This window comes from Bos indicus, chromosome 26 (genome assembly GCF_029378745.1).
Source record: "Bos indicus isolate NIAB-ARS_2022 breed Sahiwal x Tharparkar chromosome 26, NIAB-ARS_B.indTharparkar_mat_pri_1.0, whole genome shotgun sequence".
NCBI classification, from domain to species: domain Eukaryota; kingdom Metazoa; phylum Chordata; class Mammalia; order Artiodactyla; family Bovidae; genus Bos; species Bos indicus.
The window spans coordinates 51,252,297-51,274,416 of NC_091785.1; the positions used below are offsets into that span (position 1 = coordinate 51,252,297).

Sequence of the window (22,120 nt, forward strand, 5' to 3'; positions counted from 1 at the left end):
GCTTTAAATTTTAGAATCAGCTTGGTAGTGTCTAGAGAAGCCTGCTTACATTTTGGCTGACATAACACTGAATCCACAGAAGAGTTTGAGGGGGTTGTTGTCTTAACAATATTGAGTCTTTCAGAGAGACAATGTGGTTTACATCTCCATCACTATGGGTTTTTAATCTTCTCCATATCATTTTGTGGTTTTCAGTGCATGGCTCTCATCTTTGGTAAGATTCACACTTACCTATTTTGAAATATTTGAAAAGTATTTCAGTTTCCTATTGCTTGTTACTAGTATATAGAAATAGAGTTGATTTTGAATATTGATCTTGTATCTGCAACCTTATTACTCACTTTTTTATGGATTCCATTACCTTGTCCCTTCTGCTGGATGTGTCAGCTGTGAACAGCTTGTTCCTTTTCTGCCTGGACTCCTTGTATTTCTCTCCTACAGTGCTGGGTTGGCGAGACCCTCCAGTAGTGTGGACTGGGGCAGTGAGCGCAGACGCCCGTCTTGTTCTTGGTGCTGGGGCAGGTGCTCTGCAGATGTGCCTTGTCAGACTGGAGAGGTTCTTGTGTTGGTGGTGAGAGAGCTAACTTAGGCAGGTTGATAAGGAGTCCAAGCCTAAGGCCCCTTTAAGGAGGCCCTAAACATTCTTTCTATTTCATTCTTTTGCCTTAGACATGTAGGCCTTGCAGGCACCAGTATCTCTCGTTCAAGGACATGTCTCTTTTTGAACTTTGGATGAATGTTATGGAAGAAGGCCTCGGTAAAACGCCCACAGCCTTGAGCTCTGGGTTAACCTTCCTTCTTGTGCTGATGTCATCCCGGGATGTATGTTATGGGAAGCGGTCTGGGCAAAATGCTCCAGCCTTGAGGTATTTCTATCTATTCTCAGCGGCTGGTTGAGAAGTATACAAAACCCCGCTTACACTAGGTGAGGCAGGTACTCTCCTGCCCTCTTCTGAGGTCTGTGTCAGAAGCGCTTTCTGTCACTTCCACTTTAAATAAAGTTGACACAAAGTTCTGAGTGACTGAGACTGGCTTTGGTCCCGGAGTTAAATCTTCTCCTTCGGAACCACGAATCTGGCAGCACTGATCACGTTCATCATAAGCCATCAGTAGTTTGCTGAGAGTTTTTTCCAGGGATGAAGGTTTTCAGGAATGAATTTTGTCACGTCTTTCTGCATCTGTTGAGATGATTATATGGTTTGTCTTTTAAAATCTGTCGTTATATTGTTGATGTTTTAAAGTCTGTTGTTATTTTAAGATCTGTAATCAGTCACATTAATTGATTTTCAAATGTTAAGACCAACCACACTTGGGCCTGATGTATTATGCCTTGTGTACATGGTTGGATTCTATGGGTTAAGTTTGTTTAGAAAGGCTGTGTGTATATTCAGGAGAAATATGTCCCGTAGCTTTTGTTTTTTTTGGGTAATATCTCTTTTGCCTCTGAATCAAGGTAACATTGGCCTTATAGAATGAGCTGGGAAGTATTCCCTTCTCTTCAATTTTCTGGAGAATTTTGTGCATTTTTTTTCTTTAAATGCTTTGGGGAATTCACCAGTGAAGCCATCTCTCCTGAAGTTTTTTGGGGGTATGGAGAAGTTTTTATTTGCAAATTTAACTGATAATGGGCTACTTAGGTTCCCTGTTTCTTCTTAGTGCATTGGTACTTTGTGTTTTTCAAGCTATTTATTTAATCTAAGCTGTTAAATTTATTGGCACAAAGTTGTTTATAATGTTTTCTTACACTTTGAAGACTATGTAGTGATGTCACCACTCTCAATCTTGATATTTTTAATTCGTGTCTTATTTTTCCTGATCAGCTTGAGTAGAGATATATCAGTTTTATCGATGGCCTCAAAGAAGCAGCTTTTGGTTTCATTGACTTTCTTTCTCTCTCCCTTCCCTCCCATGTTTTATTTCACTGATTTCTGTTCTGATCTTTATCATTTCCTTTATTCTGTTTATTTTGTGCTTAGTTTATTATTATATTTCTGGTTTCTTCATATGGAAGCTCATCTCATTGATTTAAGGCCGGCCTTCTTTCCTAACGTAGGTGTTTGAGGCTATGAATTTCTCTCTTAAGTATTGCTTTAGGGGAATCCCACAATTTTTGATATGTTGTGTTTTTATATTGATTTAAAAACATTTTCTTATTACTCTTCTGATTTCTTGTGTAACTAACGGGTTATTTAGAAATGTGCTGTTTCCAAATAGCTGGAGACTTCCCAGACGTCTCACTCTTTTGTTAGTTTCGTTTTACTTCTGTCGTGCTCAGTGCGGTGGGGAGTGCGGGGCTGCGTTCCTCGTGCCCTGGAAGAGCACGCCCCCGTCTGTGTCCGTGAAGCACCCTCTCGTGTCCGTCGGGTCACGCCCACGGCTGCTCCGTCTCCTGCCGCGCCTGCCTGGTCTCATAAGCCAGCTGGTTTCAGGCCCCCTCGGTCTGGCACTGGCTGTTGCCTGTGGTCTCTCGCCTCTTCGTGCGCCTGATCGTCTTTGATTTTGTGCTGATGATTACAGTTGAAGCAAAATTTGAAGGAATGCTTGGTGCTCACTCTGACGTTATCTTCCTCCAGGAGGGACTTTTGTTGGTTTTTACTTCTTCCAGACACGTGGTGGTGCTGGTTGTCTACGATCCTGCCAAGGTCAGAGTCTGCACTTCGTGTTCTGATTGTCCGGGGCCCCAGGGAGCTGGGTCTCGTCTGCATCACCCTCATACCCTGCGTGCTGCCGCTTCCCAGGCAGGTCGTGGGTTTGCAGGGTCACCGTGTCAGTGGGGCCTGTGGGGCCTCAGTTGCCTGGGGGCTGAGTCCAGGGCTCCCCCGCCAGACACCAGTGGTCCGCGACCCCCAGCCTGGCAGTTCCTCACTGAGCCTTGTCTCTTTGGTGCTTTTGAGATTAAAACGTGGTTCACTCCCCGTATCTGGTTGTCCTCCAGGAAAGCACTGATTTGAAGTGCTTGATTGTCCAGCCTGATTGGTCCACCTCTGAGTCTCTGGTCCTCTTGTTTAGACATCAGATCTCCCGGCCGAGTCCTCGATCCATGCTCAGGAAGCGTCTCTGGGCTGGCACACCCCACATGAGTGTCCTTGGTTCTGGGCATGTGTAGGATAGTTCCTCAGAGAAGTTCTGCCCAAGCTCCCGTCTGGAGGACCAGGGCCAGAGCTGGGGCCTCTTTCCCTCAGATGTCCGGATGTGTCTTCCCTGGGCCTCTGTCTCTGGAGCTCTGAAGGGTCACACTGGGCTTTGCTGCCTTCCCTAACCCCCCATTTTCAGCCCCTAGTGAGCTACATTAAGGCCTTCAGCTGTGTGGATCGTAACAAACTGTGGAAAATTCTTAAAGAGATGGGAATACCAGACCACCTTACCTGCCTGCTGAGAAATCTGTATGTAGGTCAAGAAGCAACAGTCAGAACAGGACATGGAAGAACAGACTTGTTCCAAATTGGGGAAGGAGTATGTCAAGGCTATATATTATCACCCTGTTTATTAACATATGCAGAGAATATCATTCGAAATGCCTGGGCTGGATGAAGCACAGCTGGAATCAATATTGCTGGGAGAAACATCAATAACCTCAGATATGCAGATGACACCACCCTTGTGGCAGAAAGCAAAGAGGAACTAAAGAATGTCTTGATGAAGGTGAAAGAGGAGAGTGAAAAAGTTTGCTTAAAGCTCAATATTCAAAAACTAACATCATGGCATCTGGTCCCATCACTTAATGGCAAATAGATGGGAAAACAATGCAAATGGTGATAGACTTTATTTTCTTAGGCTCCAAAGTCACTGGATGGCGATTGTAGCCATGAAATTAAAAGGCGCTTGCTCCTTGGACAAAAGCTATGACAAACCTAGATAGTGTATTAAAAGGCAGAGAAAGTCTATAATTTTGCAGACAAAGGTCTGTTTGGTCAAAGTATGTGTTTTCCAGTGGTCATGTATGGATGTGAGAGTTGGACCATAAAAAAGGCTGAGCTCTGAAAAATTGATGCTTTTGAACTCCAGTGTTGGAGGACTCTTGAGAGTCCCTTGGCCTGCAAAGAGATCCAACCAGTCCATCCTAAAGGAAGTTAGTCGTGACTATTCATTGGGAGATCTGATGCTGAAGCTGACCTCCAATTCTTTGGTCACCTGATGCGAAGAACCGACTCATTGGAAAAGACCCTGATGCTGGGAAAGATTGAAGGCGGGAAAAGAAGGGGACGACAGAGGATGAGATGGCTGGATGGCATCACTGACTCAATGGACATGAGTTTGAGCAAGCTCTGGGAGATGGTTAAGGACAGGGAAGCCTGGCGTGCTGCAGTCCGTGGGGCCACAAAGAGTTGGACACGACTGAGCGGCTGAACAACAAGATGTGAGCCTGGAGCTGGTGGACACATTGCTCCCTGCTTCCCCAGGGAGGCTTCTCTCTGGTCCCTGCTCCTCCTAGCCAGCACACTCTGTCCCATTTCTGAAATGCTGCTGTTGTCCCCTTGGTGGAGAGGGTCCCTCTACCACTGTCTGGGGGGAATTAAAGCTGAGAGCACGTGGTGCCCAGTCCACTTTGCCTGAAGGCTGGTCTCCACTGGGGGTCGTGGGAGGAAGAAAGGACACAGGAGACCTGAGGGTGGGGTGGGGAGGGGGCGCGGTCAGCTGGGCCGGGGAGGGGTGTGGTCTTGACCTGAGCTGGGGGCATCGTGGCGGAGCGCTGGCCCGAGGCAGCTAGCCTCCCCACCGCTGATGGGTGGAGCGGGGTGCACTGGGCAGTCCCCCTGGTTTCTGGCCGCTGCTCTGACAAGCAAGTGGGAGAGCCAGGCACACAGGCCTCCTTTGCTGCAGCGGCCGCGTCTTTATGGTGCAGAAAGAAAGGCGTAGCCACTGGGAATACACAAGTTTCCAGAGTCCGAGGAAATAGGAACGGGCGTCAGCCGAGGCGGAGGGTGGGGCAGCGCGGGCTCAGCCAGTTCCCCGCCTTGTCCCCGCCCACCCCCACCTGCTGCCCAAGGTCCGCCCGCCCCACCCACAGTGGAGCCCTCAGGGTGCCTTCCTTTGCCCTTCCACACGTGTGGACACCCCTGTGAGCTGGGGCGGTTTGAGGGGCCTCTGTGTGCAAGTCCTGCTGGTCTGTAAGAAAGAAGTTGGGGGAGAGGCGGGGTGCCCCAGGGGACCAGGCTGGGAGGTGGGTGAGTGCTGGATCTCAGGGTCCTGGTACAGCTTTAGGACTTTGTCCGATGGGTAATGGGGCTTTGAGGAGGATGGTGGGGAGGGGCGGGGGCCGGGACGGGCCTGCAGGGGTCTCCGTGGGAGGAGGTGCAGGAGGGTGGTCGCAGAGCCCGCAGGCTGGTGATGTGGAAGGAGCAGAAGAGGGTGCCGGGGCTGGGCCGAGGGGCGGGGGGGCTGGCTCTGTCTCTGGAGGAGGAGGGGCCAGCAGCTACGCCGCATGGAGTGAGGGCATTGAGGGCGGCGGTGGGCCTAGAGGACCCTCCTCTGGGAGTGGATGAGAAAGGTCCTGCGCAGCGGCCAGGGCCCAGCGTGTGGCCCGGAGCCGAGGGGCCCACACAAGGAGGCCTGGGAGGTGCTCCCACAGCTCTGCAGAGTCTGGGAGGGAGCGCCCCACCAGGGTCTTGGGGCTCAGAACTGTGCAGTGTCGTGGCCTAAAGAAGAGGCAGCTGAGCACTGTTTATAATAGCCAGGACATGGAAGCAACCTGGATGTCCACTGGCAGATGAATGGATAAGAAAGCTGTGCTACATATACACAATGGAATATTGCTCAGCTATTAAAAAGGATGCATTTGAATCAGTTCTAATGAGGTGGATGAAACTGGAACCTATAATACAGAGTAAAGTAAGTCGGAAAGAAAAACACCAATACAGTATATTAACGCATATATATGGAATTTAGAAAGATGGTAATGACCCTATATGTGAGACAGCAAAAGAGACACAGATGTAAAGAACAGACTTTTGGACTCTGTGGGAGAAGGCGGGGGTGGGATGATTTGAGAGATAGCATTGAAACGTGTATCACCATGTGTGACACAGATCGCCAGCCCAGGTTCGATGCATGAGGCAGGGCGCTCAGGGCTGGTGCACTGGGACGACCCTGAGGGATGGGATGGGAGGGAGGTGGGGGGTTCGTGGTGGGGACGCATGTGCACCCCCACTGATTCATGTCAGTGTATGGCAAGAGCCACAACAGTGTTGTAAAGTGATTAGCCTCCAACTAAAATAAATAAATAAATTTCAAAAAAAAAAGGGCCGGCTGAGGGCTGAGGCCGCTGACTGGGAGGCGCCCTCCTTCCCAGCCTTGGCCGCCCGCCTGTCCCCACACTCCTCCTGTGCTGAGTGGGTCTGCCGTCCCTCTGTGCCCCTTCCCCGAGCCCCAGACCCTGCTGTCCCCAGCTGGCGTCCGACCCGCTGCGATAAATCCAGTGGAAACGCCTGTCTCGCCTGGTCCTCTCGTCCAGGTAGCCGCCTGCATCCTTCAGGCTTTCTCCGAGGGTGAGGGTGGTGTCTGGCCTCTCCCCTCCCGGGTCTGCATCCTGCCCTTGGGCACGGTCCTGAGTTCGGCTCCCGCTGTATCCTGGTGACACTGAGGCTTTATTCTGCGCCTTCCGTCTGGACCCCAGATCCAGGCCGTGCACTTCCTGGGGGCGTTTCCAGGTGTGAGCTCAGCCTGGCCTGGGGCCTGCCCTCCCCCAGCCCCGCCTCCCGCCTCCACCTCCGTCCTGCAGGGCCTGACCCTGCCTCCTCCCCCGGAGCCTCCACGCCCCGCTGGCTGGCTCAGGGTGGGGCCTGGGGCCCTGGCACCTTGGGGGCCCTGCTGTGTGGCCCTGACTGACCGTACCTGCTGCTCCACTGTGTCAGCCAGGCGTGACTCCCTGACCCCCGCCTCAGCAGCACCTCGTAGCGCCCGGCAACAGGCCGGCGTGCGATGCTCGCTTTATTAGTGAGACGACAGATCAGTGGCCCAGCTTTATTAGTGAGACGACAGATCAGTGGCCCAGCGTTTTCACTCTGCCTTTTAAGTGATCGCTTCACAGGCATTTGATTTGAAAGTACGCCCATTTTGAAAGAGGGCCGTACCCATAATTTCTGACGTTAGGCACCTCTCAGGGGACATCTGTTCCATCACAGTGGCTGCCACGATAGCTGAGCGGCCGGACTTTCGGAGCCTGGACCTGGCGCAGCGATGGGGTGGTCAGCGCCAGCTCTCCCAGGCCGAGGCCCCTTGGTGGGCTCTACCCACAGTGCTGGCTAAAGGGGCAAAGCATGGACGTGGCCCCCCCCCGCAGTGCTGGCGCGCTGTTCCCCTCATCTCTCCCTGTAGATGCTGCAGAGCGCCTCCCTCTCAGAGCCGTGGGCCGCCCAGCACTGCCTCCCGGCGCAGCAGGCGGGCCTGTCTGTCTGAGGGGGTCCCGGGGCGTGTGGGGAGCGTGCCCTAGGAGGTGGCGCCCCGGGCCTGGGCTGCCCGCTGCACCACCTTGTGCAGGGCCTCCTTGACCTCCCGGTTCCGCAAACAGTAGATGATGGGGTTGAGCAGGGGCGTGAGCACCGTGTAGACCACGGACACCACCTTGTGGGGGTCAGAGGAGTAGATGGCACGAGGCCGGGCGTAGGTGAAGAGGGAGGCGGAGTAGAAGATGACCACGACGGCCAGGTGTGCGGCGCAGGTGGAGAAGGCCTTGTGCCGGCCGGCGGCGGAGGGGACACGCAGCACGGCGCCGATGATGGCCGTGTAGGAGGAGACGGTGAGCAGCAGGGGCCCGAGCAGGATGAGCAGTGCCAGGAGGAAGTCCATCAGCTCGGCCAGGGCCACGTCGGAGCACGCCAGGTTCAGCAGGGGTGACACGTCGCAGAAGAAGTGGTTCATGACGTTGGGGCCGCAGTAGCCCAGCCGCGCGATGAAGAAGACCTTCCCCACAGAGATGGTGAAGCCCGAGAGCCAGGAGCCGGCGGCCAGGAGGCTGCACAGGCCGGGACTCATGATGGCCGGGTAGCGCAGGGGGCTGCAGATGGCCACGTAACGGTCGTAGGCCATGACGCCCAGGAGGGCGCACTCGGTGCAGGCCAGCGCCAGGAAGAAGTACAGCTGAGCCATGCAGCCCGCAAAGGAGATGCGGCGGGACCCGGGGACCACCAGGCTGACCAGCATCTTGGGCACCGTGACGGAGACGTACCACACCTCCAGGAAGGACAGGTTGCTGAGGAAGACGTACATGGGCTTGTGCAGCGCGGGGCTGGCGCGGACCACGGCGATGATGAGCAGGTTCTCGGTGACGGTCAGCAGGTAGGCCAGCAGGAACAGCGCCAGCAGGCACGCGTGGAGCCCCAGCGAGCCCGGGAAGCCCACCAGGATGAACTCGGTCACCTCCGAGCGGTTGGCCCCCGCAGACGGGGCCTGCATGGCCCTGCCTGAGGCAGAGGTGGCGGATTAGGCATGGCGCCTCCTATGTGGTGCCCAGCTTCCCGTGAGGAGGGGTCCTGACTGTCCACATCCCCGCTGCTGGCCACGCCTGGTCCACGGCAGCGTGAGTTTCCTGCCAGGCACTTGGTGGGCACTGGGCAGATGTCTGCTCTGGGGCTGCCAGCCTGCCTGGCCACAGGCAGACAGACACGGTTATTGTGGGGAGGAGGAGTGGGTTGCCTACAGGACACCTCAGAGGCCGACCTGGGGACCTGCGGCCGGTTTTGGGGAGATGGGTGGGGGGCCACGGTCCAGGGCCTGCAGTCAGGGACAGTGGGCAAGTGAGTGGGGCAGTTGGGAGGGGCCAGGCCTGGAGCCAGGCTCTCTGTCTCCCCGCGTGAGGGCACCCTGTGTCTGCGGTCACAGCCCCACCAAGCTCACCCACGGTGTAAGCGCAATGCTTGGCAGGCCTCAGGAGCGGGGCACATGTGCCCGAGGAGAAGCAGGCCCCGAGGGTTAGCAGCACCCAGGGACCAATCCCCCCACCCTGGGTCCCCTCGTAGCTCTGGACGCGTGAGCTGTGACCCCGGCCTGAGTTCCCTCCGTGGCCTTCAGGGTCCAGCCCTCAGCCGCCTGACTTCACTTCTGTCTGAGCCTGGCCCTGCCGGTGTGCTCTGGGACGGGACCATTCTGTGTGGGTCTCCGCCCCTCCACCCCAGGGGGACAGTCAAGGGGCTGCCAGGGCTGGCGGTGGCTTCCTCCCTGTTACAGGAAATCGTTCTCACAGGCTTGGAGGGGCTGGATCCTCAGGCCGGAGTTAGCCCCGACCCCACCTCACTGGGCAGCAGGGTCTCTTTTCTCCTGCTGCCCTACCCCAAACCCCCCACCCCATGTTAGCCTGTTCCTCTGTCCTGGGCCCTCTGGGTGTCCCTGTGAGCTTCCAGGCCTCCAAAACCCATACAGACCACCCAGCTCATTGGCGATGTGGCTGGGTTTAGCTTTGTGTCCACTGAAAGAGCCTCAGAACGTGGACCCAAGCGGGCCCAAGCTTGGCGCTGGACTCACACCCTGTTGGTTGCAGGCTGGTCACCTGTGGAGAGCGTGTCTGGGGAACAGAAGCCCCAGCCTCTCATCTCTGCCCCGTATCTGGGTGCTCCAGGCGGCAGGAGCGCCCAGTTTTCATCCTGCACAGACTTCAGGGGCAGTGGAGCCCCGGGCCCCCGGGTGTGGCTCCAGGACTGTCGGCCCGGGGTCAGACCTTGCCCTCCTCCATTCACCTGCCGTCCCCTCACCTCCGGCCACTCAGCTGCCCTGCAGGGTCGTGGCATGGCCCCCGCTCATGGGGATAAGCTCTGAGGACCCGCACTCACGACCGACCCTGGGGCACCTTGAGGCCCACGGGGGTGGCAGTGACTGCAGGCAGAGAGGGCGCCTGGCTAGACCGCGGGGGCGGTGCTGGGCCTGTGTGACCGGGCCTGGGCAGACTGCCCCGGGTCCCCCTCCCCGCCGTGGCCCCCGGTGGTCTGACAGCCACGTCTGCTCAGATCGGCCTCTGACTGGCTGCGGGGCTTGAAACAAAGTCTGTCTTCACCCAGCCCCCGTTTCTCTGAAAGATGGAGCAAGAGGCTGCTTCCCGGGGGCGTGGGAGGGGGAGCCCTGGTGCTCGCCACCCGACACATCACACAGACACACGACATGTCACACAGACACACAGCACATCACACACACGACACATCCAGAGATGCACAACACGTCACACAGACGCACGACACATCACACAGACACACAGCACGTCACACACACGACACGTCACAGAGACACACGACACGTCACAGAGACGCACAACACGTCACACGGACACACAGCACATCACACACACGACACATCACAGAGACGCACAACACGTCACACAGACGCACGACACGTCACACGGACACACAACACATCACACACACAACACATCACACACCCGACACGTCACACAGACACACGACACGTCACACAGACACAGCACATCACACACACGACACATCACAGAGATGCACAACACGTCACACAGACACGACACGTCACACAGACACACAGCACATCACACACATGACACATCACACACACGACACATCACACAGACACACGACACGTCACATGGACACACAACACATCACACACACGACACATCACAGAGACGCACAACACGTCACACAGACACGACACGTCACACAGACACAGCATGTCACACACATGACACATCACAGAGACGCACAACACGTCACACAGACACACAGCAGATCACACAGACACAGCACGTCACACACAGGACACATCACAGAGACGCACAACACGTCACACAGACACGACACGTCACACAGACACACAACACATCACACATGACACATCACAGAGACGCACAACATGTCACACAGACACACAGCAGATCACACAGACACAGCATGTCACACACATGACACGTCACAGAGACGCACAACACGTCACACACACATCACAGAGACACACAACACATCACACAGACACACAGCAGATCACACAGACACAGCACGTCACACATACGACACGTCACAGAGGCGCACAGCACGCCGCACAGACACTGCTCAGTCGCTCTCCTGCACGGGGTTCACCGTGAACACGAGCTCTCCCCACACCTGACACGGTCGCTGAGCCCACAGGCCCCCAGACTCAGATTCCCTCGCAGGTGCCCACTCCCTGCACACCCAGCCCGCAGACCCCAGCAGAGCACTGTTCACGCGGACCCCACGCTTCCAGGCAGACAAGGACACAGACAGACGTCCTCTGCCCCACGCTGCCTGCCCAGACGCGGCTGTGACACACGGGTGTCCCCAAGCCACAGACACGCCCCACTTCACTCCAGCGCGGTTGGGGCACAGCCGGGCTGCCAGCAGCCCAGGTCGCTGTGGGCACAGGTGTGTGCTGCTGTGTGCGGCCATGCCGAGACTGCTCCGAGATGGCAGGGCCCCGGGGTGGAGCCGGGCTCGCTCCAGCCCTGCCAGGGCCCCGCTCACCTGTCGGGGGGACTGAAGATCTCTGGGGCGGGGACCCGGCCAGCGAGGCTCCCTGCCTGGTCCTGGGTGCTCAGGGGGGTTCAGGGGGGCTGTGAGGTCAGGTCAGGTTGCGTGGGGGCGGCCAGGGCTCCCACAGGCTGGGCCTGCTCTCAGCTGGACCCAGCTCTGGGTGCCCGGTCCGCAGACATTCCCCCGCAACCCCAGGGCGGTCCGGTTCCCCACCACCATCCGGGTGCATCCCTACCAGGACAGAGCTCTGAGGAGGCGGAAGGGTGAGCCTGGCGGCAGAGAGCCCCTTCGCAGTAAAGAGACCCCTCCAGTCAGAAATGGCAGGTGATGCCCAAGGCAGAAACAGGTGCCTCCTCAGGGTCCCCGCATCACAGGAGCAGGAGCTGGGCCTTTTGGGGAGCTCAGGGACCCCGGTCCTCTCTGCATGGGGAGAGTGGCCAAGGGAAGGTGCCCGGGAGCCCACACCGCCCCCTCCCTGGGCACAAGTGTTTCTGCAGGGTAGCCGAGTCTTAAATGGGAGGCTGAGCTCGGTCCCCACTGCCTGCCTTCTCACACGAGACGAGGAGGAGGAGGTGGGGGGGACAGGGCTGGGCCCCCCCGCCCTCCTCCCAGGGGCCAGCGCCCGACACCGCACGGCCGTGGCTCCCCCGGCGAGGCCAGGCCTCCGCCCAGGGGCCCTCCGCCCCTGTGATCCACTCTGTCAGCCGCGGCAGCTGGAAGCAGAGCTCAGAAGGAAACCTGTCTTTCCCGCTCTCCTCCTGGGGCCAGAGCTGGTGTGACGGGCGTAGGGTGTGTGGACCAGTGGACACTGTCTTCACCCAGCAGCTGCTTGGTGCAGCAGGGGGACCTCAGACGGGAGCCCCTGCCCAGCACTGGCCAGACCTGGGGCTGCAGGAAGGGCCCAGACCTGCTGTCCTGGGCGAGCTCCATGATGCCCCCCAGAGGGGCTGGAGCTGGGGCCCCCTGCTAGTCTCACGGTCACCTGCCCCGCCGGGGCCCACTGCAGGGGTCACACGAGGTGCACGGAGACTCCTCTGTGAGGCAGGAAGAGGAGCTGGAGCTGGGACCGTCTGCCTGGGGGAGGTGAGGGGAGGTGCTGGGACCCACGAGTGGGCATTGGCACCCCAGCACGTCGGTGTCTGCTGGATCAGAGGAGGGCCCGCAGGCGGCAGGGACAGCTGGCCAACCCTCAGAGGTGGGCAGCGCCCAGGAGCGAAGCCTGGGGTGGGCATATCGGGGAGGGGGTGTCAGCCTGTGAGGCCGGTTTTCCCTTGCTGTGGGCCAGGGCCTTACCGCGCCTCGTTCTGAAGATGTTAAAACTGACCTATTCAGGGGGTAATTTAAGTGACAGAGTGTGGCCAGCCCTGATGGTGTGGGTGTGGGTGTGGGTGTGGGTGTGGGTGGCGTGCCTTTTAGTCTGACACCTCTTTTCCTGCTGGGCGGGCCGCAGAGGAGCAGCTGTGGGCTCTGGGCTGGGCTGCCCTGCCCGATGGGCCCCCGTCTGCTGACCCTGTGGGCCCCGTCTGCTGACCCTGTGGGCCCCGTCTGCTGACCCTGTGGGCCCCTGTCTGCTGACCCTGTGGGCCCCGTCTGCTGACCCTGTGGGCCCCGTCTGCTGACCCTGTGGGCCCCTGTCTGCTGACCCTGTGGGCTCCCATCTGCTGACCCTGTGGGCCCCGTCTGCTGACCCTGTGGGCCCCCGTCTGCTGACCCTGTGGGCACCTGTCTGCTGACCCGGTGGCTCTGCTTGCATGGAGGCCCCTGGAACCTCCGTGGGGGTATGGCTCTGGTCTTGTGAGCAGCTCCCCACTCCCGCATGTTCAGGGCTTGCTCTCAAGCCTCCGGGACCTGGCACCACCGCGCCTCCCTGAGTCAAGGTCGGGTGTCTCCCGGAGCCCTGGTGAGCACGCGGTATCTTGCAGTATCTCAGGCTGCGGAGTGCCTGGGATGTCATTCGGTCTGTTGAAGACCTTGGCGTGTGGTTGGAGCTTCTCTTCTTGGGAACCCAGGCATCTGTGGACAGCCTCTTGGCTCATGGTCGAGGGTTCCCTAACCTCCACTTCCCAGGGCCCTGTGCCCCATGCCGAGTCAGACCCTCTCACCGACACCCCGGCTTCACGTCACCCCCTGTCCAAGACCTCTTGTCCTGCCTGTTTCTTGGGTCACTCCCACAGCACCCCCCCGCCCATACACAGCCTCACCCACCCGTGTGGAGCCCCCTTCTCTGTCTCTGTCACAGGAACTGCCTCCCCAGGAGCCACCTAAACTCCACACCCCCACCTTCTCAGAAAACAAGCCACAGGGTAGGGGCTGGACTTCCTGCCTCTGCACGGAGACCTTATCTGTACCCAGGACTTCCGAGGCCTCCTGCCCGCAAGTGGGGCTGGCTTCCCCCAACTGTGCTGAGCTCTGCACCCCACCCACACCCCAAGAACCCTCCCCGGCTTCCCTCCTGGGTCTCCACGTGCTTTCTCCACCAGCCTCAGTGTGGAAGCTCCCAGCCCAGGTCTCTCCCACCTCTGCCCTTGGTCATCAGATACTCCCTTCCATACCCCGCTAGTGCCAGCTGGGCAGGGGGGGCCTGTGACTGGCTGTGTCTGTAGGAGGAGGGAACCCAGTCCTGCACCCCGCTCTCTGCCCCTGCTCTACTCTTCTGCCCCACGCTGCCTAGCCAACTCACGTGGGAGACCCCCAATCACACGGGCCACTCACCCAAAGAGGGCCGCTGGGAGCTGCTTGCATTGCCTGGGATGGCTGTTTCTACTTGTTTGTGCCTGCTGCTAAGTCGCTTCAGTCGTGTCCGACTCTATGTGAGCCCATGGACTGTATGTAGGCCGCCAGGCCCCTCTGTCCATGGGCTTCTCCAGGTAGGAATACTGGAGTGAGTAACCATTCCCTTCTCCAGGGGATCTTCCTGACCCAGGGATCGAACCTCATCTCTTAGGTCCCCAGAATCAGCAGGAGGGTTCTTTACCACTAGGGCCACCGGGGAGGCCCATGTAAAATTTAGAATCGTTTTGCCAAGTTCAGCCCCTTCCTTTGTCTGCAAAGTTGATGTCTCTGCCTTTTAATATGCTGTCTAGGTTTGCCAAGGAGCAAGCGTCTTAATTTCATGGCTGCAGTCACTGCAGTGATTTTGGAGCCCAAGAAAATAAAGTCTGTTGGTGTTTCCATTGTTTCCCCATCTATTTGCCATGAAGTTATGGGACCAGATGCCTTGATCTTAGTTTTTTGAATGTTGAGTTTTAAGGCAGCTTTTCATTCAGTAGAGTTATTCCTAAATAGCTAATACTTTCGTTGCTTTTATAAAGCATCACTATTTAAAATAATTATTTTTCTGTTTATTCTTACATGTAGAAAAACAAGTGACTTGTTTATTGACAAGTATCAACTGCAAATTGGCACTTGCTGAGAGCGTTTGCCAGCAACTGAAGAAAAACAAGAAGGCCGTTTGCCACCCGCCTCTGGGGAGATGGAGCCCTGTGCTGCTGCAGCTGCAGGACGTCAACACCCGCTGAGGGGGGTTCCGGATGGAAAGTGGGGCGCTGTGTTCCAGGGAATCTGGTGGGATAGGTCTTTAGAGAGTTAGATATTTTCAGGAACTGATTTCATGATCCCAATCCTTCCATCTCTTTGTATCTAGAAAATCACTAATTCCTTAATGGTGACATCAACTCCTCGTGACTAGCAGAGAAACTTTTGTAAATAAGCACCTGATGGCCTCGAACTCCCCCCTTCACCAAGATCTCGTATACTGACTTCCCACCGCCTCTCTGGAGTGGTCTCGGCGCTGTCTGAGGTGCTGTCCCCAGGCTGCAGTTCTCCTTTTGCCCCCAATAAAGCTAACTTGCGACTCTCACATTCTGCATCTTTTTTAGTCAACACAAGTTATCCAGTTATCTTGCTAACCTTCTTCTGAATTCTACTAACCTATCTATAGCTTTTGGGTTTTTCTATCCCCAGGACCTTGTCTGTGAGAATGACAACTTTGCACTCATTTCCAACCCTTACAAGTTTTCTTCCCGAAACTCACCACACTGGTCAAGACCCCAGAGCAAAGTCAGACAGAGAAGTGGGAGTAGCCTGTTTCTGTCTCAGAAAGTAGGGCACTGGCTGCGAGCTGTGTTCTGCTGACAGTTTTCATCAGATTAAGAAAATTCCCTCCAACTTCTCATTTGCAAAGACTTACCTTATTTATGGGGCTCCCCTGGTGGCTCAGATGGTAAAGAATCTGCCTGCCAATGCAGGAGACCTGGGTTGGATCCCTGGGTTGGGAAGATCCCCTGGAGACAGAAATGGCAACCCACTCCAGTGTTCTTGCCTGGAGAATCCCATGGACGGAGGAGTCTGGTGGGCTAAAGTCCATGGGGTCGCAAAGAGTCGGACACGACCGAGTGGCTAACACACATGGATTTGCCGTGTATGCCTGTTGCAATCATTTTGGTTGCTTGAGATTTTATCTATTGTGAATAATGCAGTTATGAACATTCCCCTGTAAGACTTTCACACACACAGGTTTTAATTTCTCCTGGGTAACCATCTAGGAGTTAGATGGCAGGATCATGTGTTGGGGTGTGTATAACTCACTGTGAAATGCCCCACCTTCCCAGGGTGGTTGTGGACTGAGCTCCAGCTGCCCCACAGCTCCTCAGTCATCCTGCCAGGCCTGTAAGGTTGTTTTGCCCTTTTAATTTGCAATTCCCCAGGGAGTCACTGGACATCTATGTTTATTCTTTGGTGAAGTTCAAATAGTTTGCTGATTATATCATTGGGTGGTTTTCCTATCCTGGAGTATGAGAACTTACTGTCTTTTGAATAGAAGTCCTTTATTAGATGTGTAATTTTCAGATACTTCCTCCTTATCTGTAGTTTGTCTTTTTGTCTTTTTGTCCTATTTCAAAGAAAGCTTTTTAATTTTGATGTAGTCCATTTATCTATGGTTATTTTATATTTTATATTTTGGGGTCATATCTAAGAAATATTGGCATAATCTCAGGCCAGAAAGATTTTCTCCTATGTTTTCCTGATAATGTTAGATTTTTACATTGAAGTTTATAATATATTTTGTGTTAATTTTTGCATATGGTGTGAGTCAAACATTCATTGGATCATAGAGAAAGCAAGGGAATTCCAGAAAAACATCTACTTCAGCTTCATTGACTACATTAAAGCTTTTGACTGTATGGATCAAAACTAACTGGAAAATTCTTAAAGAGATGTGACTACCAGACGACCTTACATGTCTCTTGAGGAGCCTGTATGCAGGTCAAGAAGCAACAGTTTGAGCTGGAAGTGGAACAAGTGAGTAGTTCACAATTGCGAAAGGAGTGTGACAAGGCTGTATATTGCCACCCTGTTTCTTTAACTGACATGCAGAGAGCATCATATAAAATGCTGGGCTGGATGAAGCACAGGTTGGAAATCAAGATTGCCAGGAGAAATATCAACAACCTCAGATATGCAGAAGGTATGACTCAAATGGCAGAAAGTGACAAGGAACTAAAGAGCCTCTTGAAGGTGAAAGAGGAGAGTGAAAAAGCTGGCTTAAAACTCAATGTTCAAAAACTAAGATCATGGCATCTGGTCCCAACACTTCATGGTAAATAGATGGGGAAAAAATGGAAACAGTGACAGATTTTCTTTTTTTGGGCTCCCAAATCATTGCTGATGATGACTGCAGACATGAAATTAAAAGATGCTTGCTCCTTGGAAGGAGAGCTATGACAAATCTAGACATACTAAAAAACAGAGACGTCACTTTGCTGAGTAAAGTCCAAGCTATGGTTTTGCCAGTAGTTACAAGAGTTGGACCATAAAGCAGGCTGAGCTCCAAAGAATTGATCTTTCAAACTCTGGTGTTGAACAAGACTCTTGAGAGTCCCTTGGACTGCAAGGAGATCCAGCCAGTCAGTCCTCAAGGAGATCCACCCTGAACGTTCATTGGAAGGACTGAAGCTGAGACTGAAGCTGAAACTCCAGTACTTTGGCCCCGTGATGCGAGGAGCCGACTCATCGGAAAGAACCCTGATGCTGGGAAAGATTGAAGGCAGGAGCAGAAGGGGACGACAGAGGATGAGATGGTTGGATGGCATCGCTGACTCAATGGACATGAGTTTGAGTGAACTCTGGGAGATGGTGAAGGACAGGGAGGCCTGGTGTGCATGGGGCTGCAGAGTTGGACGGGCCTTAGTAACTGAACAACAGCAACTTTGGGCTGTAATCTGACGTTGCTTTATTCATGCAGTTGCTCACATTGTTCTGTATTTGGCCTCTGGGAGCTCTTTCAGTTTGCCCCCGTGTACCTTTGGCGTACTTTCTTCCTTCCTTTTTTTTTTTATTGTTGTTTTTGATCAATTCTTTATTAGCTTCAGGTGTACAGTGATTCCGTACTTCCACAGATTACACTAAATTAAAAGATATTATGAGATAATGATTCCCTGTGCTATACAGCTATACTTGTTGCTTGTCTATTTTATGTCTACGTAGTATTTTGAATCTCTTAATTCTGTAACCCCAATTTCCCCCTCTCCCTTCCCTGTCTCCTTTGGTAACCATTGTTTTTCTTTTTCCCTTACATTTGTGAGTCTGTCTCTGGCTTGTATACACCTTTATGTGTATTATCTTTTGGGTTTCACATGTAAGTGGTTATCATGCAGTGTTCATCTTTCTCTGGCTTGTTTCACTAAGCATAATGTCCTCTAGGTCTATCTGTGTGTGCATGCTCAGTTGACTGACTCTTTGCAACCCCGTGGACTGTAGCCCACCAGCCTCTGCTGTCCATGGGATTTTCCAGGCCAGAATACTAGAGCAGGTTGACATTTCCTTCTTCAGGGGACCTTCCCAACCCAGGGACTGAACCCACGTCTCCTGCATTGGCAGGTGGACTGTTTCCCACTGAGCCACCTGGGAAGCCTCGGTCTGTCCTCTGTAAATGGCGATTCATTCTTTTTAGTGGTTGCGTAACACGCCACCGTGTGCCTGAGCCGCACCCCCTTCCCGTCACTCTGTCGATGGCACTGCGTCGCCCCCATACCTTGGCTGTTGTATTAACATTGGACTGCATGTATCTCTTCAAATTAGCATTTTAATTTTTTCTGGATATATGCCCAAGAGTGGGACTGCTGGACCCTATGGTGGTTCACTTTTTACTTTTCTGAGAAGCCTCTGTACTATTTCCATAGAGGCTGCCCCAATTTACATTCCTATCAACAGTGTATGAGGGTTCCCTTTTCTCCACCTCTGCTCCAACATTTGTTACTTGTAGAGTTTTTGATAGCCATTCTGACAGGTGTGAAGTGATAGCTCCTGGTTTGACTTGCATTTCTGTGTCTATTGAGATGGTCGTGTGATTTGTATCTTTCCTTTTGTTAATGTGTGCCACGTTGATTGATTTGAGAACATTGAACCATTCTTGTGTCCCTGCAGAATAAATCCAACTTGGTCATGGTACATGATCCCTTTTACATGTTGTTGGATTCCATTGCCAATATTTTGTTGAACATTTTTGCATCTATGTTCATCAAGGATATTGACCTGTAATTGTATTTTTTTGTAGTGTCTGTGTCTATTTTTTTGTATCAGGGTAATGGTAGACTTGTAACGTGAATTTGGGAGAGTCTCAGCCTCTTACATTTTTGGAATAATTTGAGAAGGATAGGTATTACTTCTTTTTTATATGTTTTATTGAATTCCCCTGTGAAGCCATCCAGTCCTGGACTTTTATTTTCTGGGTTCTTCTTAAAATCACAAATTCAATTTCACTACTAATGATCAGTCTCTTTAAATTATCTGTTTTCTGTGGGGGTTTTTTGGCCATGCAACCCAGATTGCGGGATCTTAGCTCCCTGACCAGGGATTGACCCCATGCCCCTGAAGTGGAAGTGTGGAGGCCTAACCACTGGCCTGCAAGGGAAGTCCCAAATTTCGTTTTCTTGACTCTGTCTTGCAGGTTATATGTCTCTGGAAATCTGTCCCTTTCTTCTAGTCTGTCCACTTTATTGGCATGTAACTGTTTGTGGGGTTCTGTTCTGAGTTTTTGTGTCACTGTGCATGGTGGAGAATCCCAGGGACAGGGAGCCTGGCGGGCTGCCGTCTGTGGGGTCGCACAGAGTCGGACACGACTGAAGCGACTTAGCAGCAGCAGCAGCATGGTGGTTATTTCTCCTTTCATTTTTCATTTGTTTCTTCGGCTCCTCTCATTTTCTTTCTTGGTGAGTCTGGCTACAGGGCTGTCAGTTTTGTTTTTCTCAGAAGACAGCTGGTTCCACAGGCCTTTTCTCCTTTGTCACGCCTGTCTTCTTGATTGCTGTCCTTCTGAGGACTCTGGGGCTCATTTGTTCTAATTCTTCCGGGGGGCAGGTTAGCTTCTTTGAGACTTTCCTTCTTTCCTGAGGAAAGCCTGTGCTGCTGCGTTACTAGAAGCAGTTCTCGGAACTGCCTTTGCTGCAGAGTTGAGCTTCTATTTTCATCTGTCTCTGGGTGTTTTCTGATTTCCTTTTTGGCTTCTTCGTTGACCCATTTTTGTTTGGTTTTTATTTTAGTAGCATGTTGTTTAGTCTCCACATGTTTTTCTTCTTCTTTTTGTTCCTGTAATTGATTTCTGGTTTCATACAGCTGCGATCAGAAAAAAGGCATGAATAACATGCATCTTTCTTACAGCTCTGGTTGTACAGGAGCCCTTCTGCCAGTTTCCATCCAGCTTCCAGTGGTAACTGCTGGAAGTTACGGAGATGTATTTTTGGTGTGTCCCTGGGAGCAGCTGAGCTCCCCCTCCTCTCACTTCACCATCTTGACCGATCCCCCGAGGTTTGTATAATTTTCTTATTAGTTGCTCTAGCTATTATACACATAAGTAACTTATCACCACTTACAGGGGAAGCACATACATTCAGATCAAATACTTAGGAAACTGTATTTTTAAATTGGGAGGGTGAAAGTGAAAGTCGCTCAGTGGTGTCCGACTCTTTGTGACCCCATGGACTGTCCATGGAATTCTCCAGGCCAGAATACTGGAGTGGGTAGCCTTTCCCTTCAGGGATCGAATCCAGGTCTCCCGAATTTCAGGAGGATTCTTTACCAGCTGAGCCACAAGGGAAGCCCAGGGAGGGTACACTGGGAGGGTAAGGGAACCTAAACGTAAGTAAAGATTCTGTGTTTCACTTGAAGTGGTAAAATGTCATGCTGTCTATATGGGCTTCTGTATACACTGAGCGCCACTTCAGATGTTACAACTTTTGCTTCAGTCATAAAATGTGATTAAAGAAACTCACAAAGTGAAAGTCTATTATGTTCATTTCTACTTTTACCTATTTCATTGTTCTTTGCTTCCAGAAAGGCCCATCTTACTACTATCATTTTCTTTCTGTTTGGAGGCTTTTATTTAGCCATTATTTAAGGGTAGTTCTGCAATCCTTTTAGGATTTTTTTTTCTTTGTCCTTGGTTTTCAAATGTTTAATTATTATGGGTTTTCATGTGAATTTCTTTGAGTTTACTCTCCTTGAGGTTTACTCAGTGTCTTGAATCTGTAACTTTACATCTTCTATGAAATTTGGGAAGTTTTCAGCCATTATATCTTCAAATTCTTTTTCAGTTTGACATTCTTTTCTCTCCTCCCCAGATCTCCAATGATAGCAATGTTAGATCTTTAGTTATTGTCCCAGAGGTCTCTGAGGCTCTGTTAACTTTTTCCTATTTTTTCTGTTGTTTACACAGAGAAAACGCTATTTTTTTCTTCAGGTTCATGATGCCATCATTTGTCCTGTCCATTCTACTATTGAGTCACTAAAACAGTTTAAAAAAAAAATTCACTTATTGTATTTTCAGTTCTATAATTTCCATTTGGTTCTTTAAAAAACCTAAGAGCTTTATTGAGATACAACGCACACAGCACAAATGCATCCTTTAAAAGTGTGTCGTCCAGTGGTTTTCAGTGGATGCATTCCACAGTCAGCACTGGCTAACTTCAGAGTAATCCCATGATTGCCCCGGAGGAGGTCCTGTCCCCCTCAGCGGTCATTTTCCATCTCCTCCTTCTTCTAGCCCCTGGCAACCACCAACCCGTTTTCCGTGTTAGGGACCTGCCTGTTTGGACACTTCGTACAAATGAAGCCGTGCATGCAGGCTTTTGTGGCTGACGCCTTCACTCAGCACGATGCTTTCAAGGCTCACCGCACTGTGGTATTTGTCAGCACCTCGTGCCTTTTAGTGGCTGACGCATATTTCATGGGAATATCTTGTTCCATTAGAATAAGACCCAGTTTCCCCCACAGTCAGGCCCTCCCATCAGGAAGCTTCCATAAGCCTCCTATCCTTATCCCTCAGAGGGCAGACAGAATGAAAACCACAATCACAGAAAACTAATCAAACTGATCACATGGACCACAGCCTTGTCTGACTCAATGAAACTATGAGCCATGCCGTGTAGGGCCACCCAAGACGGGTCATGGTGGAGAGTTCTGACAAAACGTGGTCCACTGGAGAAGGCAATGGCAAACCACTTCAATATTCTTGCCTTGAGAACCCCATGAACAGTATGAAAGGCAAAAAGATAGGACATGACAGATGAACTCCCCAGGTTGGTAGGTGCCCAATATGCTGTTGGAGAAGAATGGAGAAATAACTCCAGAAAGAATGAAGGGATGGAGCCAAAGCAAAAACAACACCCAGTTGTGGATGTGACGGG

At 52.7% G+C, this 22,120-nt stretch overlaps 2 protein-coding genes across 4 annotated transcripts in view; one reads left to right on the forward strand and one right to left on the reverse strand.

Annotated features, from left to right (window-relative positions):
* LOC109578960 (scavenger receptor cysteine-rich domain-containing protein SCART1-like) overlaps nucleotides 1-22,120 on the forward strand; it is a 71,936-nt gene that overhangs the window by 34,933 nt on the left and 14,883 nt on the right. For all 3 annotated transcript variants that reach the window (XM_070781198.1, XM_070781196.1, XM_070781197.1), the window contains one exon: nucleotides 14,796-20,243. The gene's annotated coding sequence lies outside the window, so the exon portion shown is untranslated. The remainder of the gene's footprint in view (nucleotides 1-14,795; nucleotides 20,244-22,120) is intronic.
* On the reverse strand, nucleotides 7,178-8,423 carry LOC139179926 (olfactory receptor 226-like). Its single transcript, XM_070780408.1, has one exon. The coding sequence runs from the start codon at nucleotides 8,389-8,391 to the stop codon at nucleotides 7,426-7,428; it is 966 nt and encodes a 321-aa protein (XP_070636509.1). The 5' UTR covers nucleotides 8,392-8,423; the 3' UTR covers nucleotides 7,178-7,425.